This window comes from Dicentrarchus labrax, unplaced genomic scaffold (assembly GCF_905237075.1).
Source record: "Dicentrarchus labrax unplaced genomic scaffold, dlabrax2021, whole genome shotgun sequence".
NCBI classification, from domain to species: Eukaryota; Metazoa; Chordata; class Actinopteri; family Moronidae; genus Dicentrarchus; species Dicentrarchus labrax.
The window spans coordinates 11,219,930-11,228,061 of NW_026136709.1; the positions used below are offsets into that span (position 1 = coordinate 11,219,930).

General features: G+C 40.8%; 1 protein-coding gene across 1 annotated transcript in view; it reads left to right on the forward strand.

Annotated features, from left to right (window-relative positions):
* The window catches only part of cntnap2a (contactin associated protein 2a), a 314,052-nt gene that overhangs the window by 272,679 nt on the left and 33,241 nt on the right, over positions 1-8,132 (forward strand). Inside the window, exons 18-19 of the mRNA XM_051410449.1 lie at positions 1,025-1,195; positions 6,092-6,310. Of these exons, the coding sequence (XP_051266409.1) occupies positions 1,025-1,195; positions 6,092-6,310 (390 nt within the window). The remainder of the gene's footprint in view (positions 1-1,024; positions 1,196-6,091; positions 6,311-8,132) is intronic.

Consider the following 8,132-nt stretch of genomic DNA (forward strand, 5'->3'; position numbering starts at 1 on the left):
CTTTGGTCGGTCCAACAGAAAAAGCAATTTGAAGATGTATCATTGATAGTTACATTAATCATTAGTTGCAGTCCTAACACACACTGCGGGTACACACACGTTTGTCCTCTCTGCTCCATTCTTCGTGTACACTTTTCCTCCAGGGTTATGGTGGAGGGTCTGAGGCCAATCCTCTAAGGCATCAAGGAGATCTCACACAGCTGATGCCACATTACCCTTCACTCTTCACTCCTCTTCCTCCTGCCCTCCAGTTGCCCCCCCAGGTCCCCCCCCGTCATATGGCCTCTCCTTGACTTTACTCTCCTCTTTTCCATCACTTCTTCAATATTCTGTCCTTTTACTTCTGCCTGGCCTCTTTCCTCTTCTTCTGTCCTCTCTCCTCACCTGTCCTTTCCACGCTCTCCTCCCCTCTTCCTCCTTCTTTCCTCCCTGCTCCTTCATCTTCCTTGAGTGATAGGAGCGAGACAGAGACATGGCAAGGCGAGAAGAGGGGAGACAGCAGAGAAGTCACTGCATCAACCACAGTCTGATAATTCATCAGCAGCTGTTTAACGCGCTGCTACTTTGTCTTCATTAGCAGCCGCTGGTTTCGCTTCATAAAAGTCATTAGGAAAGTTGTTATCAAAAATCCCGCAACACTTTGTCCATGTACCCTTGTCCTCTTCTTAGGTCTTCATTTAGAAGAAAATAAATGGTCTCTGATATAATCAACTTTCTTTTGAATATTATTGAAGTTGCAGGAAATTACAGGCCACGTTAAAACCTCTGCACAGAAATACAGTATAGAAGATGAAATCATTTTTACTGAGGAGATATTAAATGAGCCACATTAAACAATGGACGTGAGATAGATAATAATGTTTTATCCAGAATAGATTGATAGCTCTGTGGAATGAAATAAAAATGGATGCATAGCCATTTGAAATGAAACCATTTCTTCAATGAATTTATTCTGCAGCTTATCAGATCCACATGCATGTGGGATGGGCTGTTTCAGAGTTTCAGTTTTTTTTTTTTTTCACAGATAACTACTGGAACGCTGCATCATTCACCACCCCATCGTCCTACCTGCACTTTGCCACCTTCCAGGGTGAGACCAGCGCCGACATCTCTTTCTATTTCAAGACCAGCGCACCCTACGGCGTCTTTCTGGAAAACCTAGGCAACACTGACTTCATTCGCCTGGAGCTCAAATGTAAGATGCATCTGAGTGATTTCTGTGTGTGCGTGAGAGTCATTTCTCTCTATGTTTGTCTCTCTTATTCTCTCTCTCACTGTGACTCTTTATCCAGCCTAGTGTGAGGTTTAATCCAGCAGTCAGTCTGGCAGTGCTGGATTCAGCCTGTCACCACACACACACTCAAAATCACATAGACACACAGAATAATGCAGACACACACACCAGCAAGTCAATTGCCTTGCTGATTATGGTGCACTACTTTGTGTGATTGCAAGAGAGAGCAATCATTTATTTAAGGTAATTGGTGTGTTCAATAATTATGTCCATTATGAACCTCTGTTTAACCAAATCACCCATTTTCAGGGATGACAAAACACAAGCTCTCATACACACACACACACACACACACACACACACACTGACACAGTCTCTCTCTTTTTTTCTTAAAATAATTTTTGCATATACCAGCGTTTAAATCTCTTTAAAGTTCAGCCCCCATAACCTTTTCCACCACAACACACAAATACACACTTAACATATACACATTGACATATCATGCAGCAGGTTTCTGTGATCTGGCGTCTCAGATGAACATCCCAGCAGCCTTGGTGGAGTCGCTCTGATCGAGAATGTTAAAATTCTGGGCTTCATTTTAATCGCGGAGCTGCATTGTGAAGGGGGTTCCTGGCAAAGCATGGCTGTCGATAGAGGATTCAAAGAACATTTGAACATTTGGTGTCAAAGGCACTCACTTACCATTTCCTCCTAGGGTGCCTGGCCCACCATTTTGAGTCAAAATGCCAACCAGTGAACAGACACAAAGTCGGCAGATGAATGTTGAAGCCATCTAAAGCCATTACACTGACTGACATTATGTCTGATGATTTGTGGCCTTAAAGTTCCATAAGCTTTTTGTTTTCTTTTCCAATTCTCTCTTACAGCTAAACTAGCATTTTCACAAAGTCAAATACACACGTATACATGCACAAAAAAAGCAATGTGCTGATCCTACACTGTACATGGAAGCACAGTGAAAAGTTTGCCAAAGGGGGTTAGTATTTGTCTTCCAAACATGCACACAAAAACACACACAAAGATACAGTAAGTATCTAGTCTGTCATGGGTGCACAGCAGGCCAGAGGAGATAGGGAGTGTGTGTGTGTGTGTGTGTGTGTGTGTGTGTGTGTTTGCGCGTGTCTGTGTGTGTGTGTGTCTCTCTCTCTCTCGAGGCTTTCAAAATGCCCCCACATCGATTTCCTCTCTCCTCTCCCTTGCTATCATCTTGCATTTTGCCCCACAGCACACGTTAAGACACACAATCGCAGAACGACTTGCGTGCACACAGACACATGCTCACACACATAAACACACACATAATCTCTGCCCTCTCGCTGGTGCAAAAACTGTATCTGCTGCAATCCCGTCAGGGCATGAAATGACTAGCATTAGGCCAGAGTAGCATAGCTGTGCTATTGCAGGAGCTCAAAGCACATATACACCCACTTACAAATACACACATGTGACCTTGTACAAAGTACACATTACTATGACCTACAGATTCAGGTGGACATTATTCCCCTTTGAATCTTAATAAGAAGAAGTAGGCAAAGAAGCATTTGAAACGCAGCATTTAAGACGTTTTCAGAGCCATGTGAACTGGACTGGTAACAGGATTGAGGACAGATAAAAAGGTCCCTAAATACAGAAATGCCTTACTTCTGGGGTCCTCTGTAGCTCAGAGGAAAGAATGTTTTGCCCAAATGCTCAAAATGTTTTCTGCCTGGGATCCAACTGAGAAATGTACTTTAGAGACCTTGACTTATAACATTGTATTATTGCCCTCTTTATATGAAGACCAGACAGACTCAAAGTTTACATCTGAAGTTTAGCAGTAGTCTATGCAGCTCTAGCTTCTCAAAGTTGTCAGATGTCTTTCTAAGTTGTTAAAGTAATATCTAATATGTATATTATATATATTATGTATGTATATAGAAAAGCAATAAGCCACCAAAATTTTATCAGACTCAAAAACCTGCGAGAAGTTCGAGAATCTCACTATATATGTTCTATGTACACACTAAGAAATACTCTTAAGATTATTGAAGTCTTTTTTATCACAAAGAGATGCTTAGCTTTTGAGAAGTCACTTTAAATCTTGTTTCAGCGTTAACAGCTGCAGGTTTGCTGTGGCACTCTGAGTTTGGCACGCACTTAAATAGAGTTTCCCTCCTTAAAGGGGCCAGACTGCTCCATCCGTCCCAGGAGTGAAAAACACAGAGCAAAACGGCTAACAGACGAACAACAAAGAATTAGCAAGTATAACAGGAAAGAGATCGAAGAGATAACACACTGCCAGCCATCTGAAAATGGATGAACAGCAAAATAAAACTTCACATTAGACAAACACACACCCACATATATGCACACCCACACAAGCAGCGATCATTTACACAAAGACACACACGATACACAACCTCTTTCACTATTTATCATTGTTTGGTTGTGCTGTGCTGACGCATAATTTAGAACTTGGCTTTTTCAGCCTCCATATTAAAAGATTAATAGAAAACCCAATACCAAACAAATAAAAAGTTCTGCTGGGTTTTCTCTGGGTTACATGCAAGTATATCACACACACACAAAATTACACTCACACACACATTAGCACTTATGACATCCATCACTGCTATGCAAATAGATGAGGCAAGCTCTGTGCTCTGAGGGCACTTTAGTTTTCATTCCTGCCTGTGGACTGATTATAAAAAAGAGAGTTGTAGGGCATCCGTCTTGCTTTGCAATCAAACACACACACACTCAAATGCCATTCAGCGTTGCTATAGTAGCACTGCTATAGCTTTGCTTCTATTGGGGTATTCTGATATATGCTTGGCTTTCTTTCAGCATTTAAAATAACTGATGTCGCTCCTCCCTGCCCTGCAGACCTGCTCTCTGCATACAGACATCATTAATTCAGTGTACTAAAGCCTGTCAGAGGGCTTATACTCTGTGTCTCGCTGTGTATGCATGCATCTATTTGTCTGCATGCTGCTGTGTGTTGTGTTGTGTGCTGTGGGTAGTTGAATGTTTAAGCACTTTTTCAGATTTATCTTACAGGTTAATGCACACAGCACATCCAGACAGGCTTTTTCTGGGATGATATCTGGTGTCTTTGCATTTCATCTAAGGGGAAATTATAATGTGAGCAAGAAAGGGGATCGAGGAAGAAAGTAAAGCAGGAAGGAGTGATTGGAGGGAGGGCAAAGTGACAGATAAGATTAATAAGGGATAGGTACAGATTGAATGCAAGAAAGCAAGCAGAAAATGAACAAATGAATGATGAAATGAAAGAATGAAGGAAGTAATACATAGGGAAGGGAGGTCAGAAAGAAACAGAGGAACTATATGTGTGTACTGTAGAAGAGTTAGAAGAATGGAAGAATAGGTGGAGTGAAAAAAGATAATTAGATGAAAGCAATATTAAAAGGAAATAAAGGCCAGGCATATTGATTGCGTGTAAGGAAAGAAGAAAGTTCATTTCCCCATTGACCACAACATACAATTATCCACTCTAATATCTGAGCCTAATGAAGTCATAATGAAGCTGTAACATATAGAGCTTTGAAGTGGTTGTTCATCACTTCTATGACTGCAGCACACTAGTGCCAATAACCACCATATGGCACCACCCAAAATATATAGCTTTTATACAGCGGCCTCACAGTAGTACTCAGCATTAAGAAAAGAGTCAAATTGGTTTTTAATTTGACAATTGCAAATCGTCTTTCCAGCAGCAAAAATAATTCCCTCATTGTTTGCTCATTGTTGCTTCATTCCTTTCATAGGTCAGGGCCAAAATATTCCTTTATGATTTTGTAGTGGCAAGCATTCATTGAACAGCTCTCATCCACACACAATGAATATGCTGTCAGAAACAATGACATACCTAAAATTGTAAAACCAAGCCAACAGTGTCTAACAGTTGGAATATATGAGAGAAGTGGCACTAGGCTTTAAGATATATTCATATAAAGCTGAATATTATAGTATGTATTAGTTAGTAGTTTCTCAAAATAAAGGTTTTAATATCTGTCCTTGTGGAAGTTATTTACTTGATTGTATCAAGTTGAGATAGAGCTGGAAATAAGAACACACACATTTTCTTTTTTTCTGTCATAACATACAAACGCACAGTGTATAGATTGATCAGTGTTTCCTCTAGAGAGTTTGAAAGCCATCAGACCTCACCAATGCAGTAGCGAAAACATCTGGAATGGACAGGTGGTAGACTGAAACACACAAACACACACACACAAAACACAAACACTGTAATTCAGAAATATCAATGAACATTTGACCTGTCATGGTCATAAAAGATATAACAGTGCCCCCTGTTGGTCTGTGGAAATATTAGGCTACTGAACTACAGAGTAGCAGTACATTCTAGGCATTTCAACTTCCTTAATTTCCCATAACATATCCCAAACACACAAACTCACACCCTGACACATACACACACTCTCTTAGTCATTCATCTACAACTTTTTCTGTTTCGTCTCTCATTCTTTGGTTTTCCTCTCTTCAACAAATCAAGCAAGAAGTTCAAGAACAGCAAAAAAACACATCGAAACTGCTGCGTAACAACTTTATGTCGTGCAATACCTACAGTTCCTGACATCTATCGACTGTCTGTGAGATTAGTCCTGTCCAAAGCTGTGAGCAGTCGTGTATTGCAATGCTGAAATCTATACAAGCCAAATGAATGGCCTTGAAACAAATGAGCCATTAGATTAAAAATTGAATGTGTATTTACCTGCAGAGTGGACTGTGACAGAACAAGGAGTTATGGGTTTTAGAAAGTTGTGATGTTAGTTAAGATATCAGGTGAATTGATTCTTCATACTCTCCCTGCAGCTCCTAAAGTCGTCTCCTTCTCCTTTGACGTTGGAAACGGACCTGTGGAGTTAACGGTACATTCGGCCACACCCCTCAACGATGACCAGTGGCATCGTGTGATGGCTGAGCGAAATGTCAAAGAGGCAGTCCTACAGTTGGATCAGACATACAAGACATCTCAGCTTGCTCCTGCACAGGGGCACACACGGCTAGAGCTGTTCAGCCAGCTCTACGTGGGTAAGACACACACACACACACACACACACACACACACAATCCAAACAATTAACAACCCTAATGTGTAAGAATGACTCACGTACACACATTTGATTGCAATTTGAACATTTAATATTCGCTTTGTGTAGGAGGGACTCTCACAGAGACAAACACACCGTAATTATGAACTCTTGTGTGTGGAAAGCCACTGCCTAAGTACACATCATTCATGTAATAGTAATTGGATTGAATTAAAAAACTATCTGTGCTGCCCTCAGATGCACACATCCATTTTGAGCACGTGTGATTATTTCAGAAGTTAAAGAAGTAGCAGCCTTTGCTGAAAATCACTGGCTGCTTTCTTAAGAAGCTTCAGTTCATCTTAGCCACAGCCACTGCTAATTAAGTTCATGTTAATCCAGCCTACGCACGATGTGCACACATGTGGAAACACAGGGAAACTCATAAACGTAAGTGATCAGAGTTTTAATGAAGTAAAACTGAGCCTCTGTGTTGGCTATGAGGACGTGTGACTTAAACTAACTTAATTCACTTATGCTGTAGAGGTCATTTCTTTGATACTTTTACTTTATATTTCTTTGGATTAAAAAAACTATCATTGCACAAAGAGGATACGAACGCTCTGACTTTCCCTTTCCCACACACACACACACACACACACATTTTATATCCGCTATCTGACAGGTCAAGCTCTTGTTATCACACCAATTATGCCTACATTTTCTTAAAGAGGTCTGGTTTGTTCCTCATGGATTCATCTTCCTCTCCACACAATATCTCTTAAGCTCATCAGGAGTTCAAATGGCAGAAGATCTGTCCAGTTTTCTTCCTTTGCTTTCACTTCTCTGTCTCTTTATACCCTTTGTGCTGAGCTGTCAATACACTATAAACCAAACTCTCGGGCTAAAATAGTTTTAGGGATTTGCGGATAGAAGGAAAAGTGCTGAGAAGGATCAGAGTTCCTACTGTCTCATGGAAAAAGTTCTGCCCAAAGGAGATTGTTCCAAATTCCAATCAGGCATCCCGATGTGATAGCCTTACCCTCCCTGATCCCCGTTTATAATATAATTTCATCGTCTCATCACTTTTGCTGATTCGAACGCTGCTGAAACATCCTCACTTTATCATGTCCCAATTTGCCTCTCAGTGTATTTGTACTTTCATTTAGTGAAATGAAAAGGGGTGAGAGAGGTTTTGTCACTGTACGACTCGCAGCTATAAACCTGAAACGTAATGGCTTCCAGATAGGCCTCGGCCGTCACCTCATTTGCATGTGTGTATTCTGGCTTTTCTATCGAAGGAAGAAAGAAGAAGGCTCAGGCCCGCTGTGTGTGACGAACAAAGGAGATAGTGTGAAGATAGAGAGCAAGAAAGCAAAGAAAGACTTGTATGTAACAACAGCCACAGAGGTGACAGCACCTTCTCATATCTGATCTCTAATCCCTGCTTAATCCCTATTTCAGGATTGCTTTTGGGAAGTTTCAGTGGGACACACAGGAAGTTGCCCAGCCACTAAAGGGAAGTGGTTTAGATTTGGCCTGTGACATCCAGAAAAGATAGAGATCCTTTTGTGTTTGATTGAGAGATTTGGAAAAGGGTGGGGGGAGCCCTGCAGGCATCAAGATTTTGTCTTAACTTGCCTGATTCTTCCTTGTAACTTCCTCCACCACTTCACACGTTGTCTCTGAGGGATATTGATGTTGTGTTTGAAAGTAGTGAGATAGAAAAAAACAATGCAATCCAGAAGCATAAAAAGAATTTAAAAAATGATTCAAAAGAATATCTTTGATTTTACATGAACACACAGTAGCGGAAATACAAC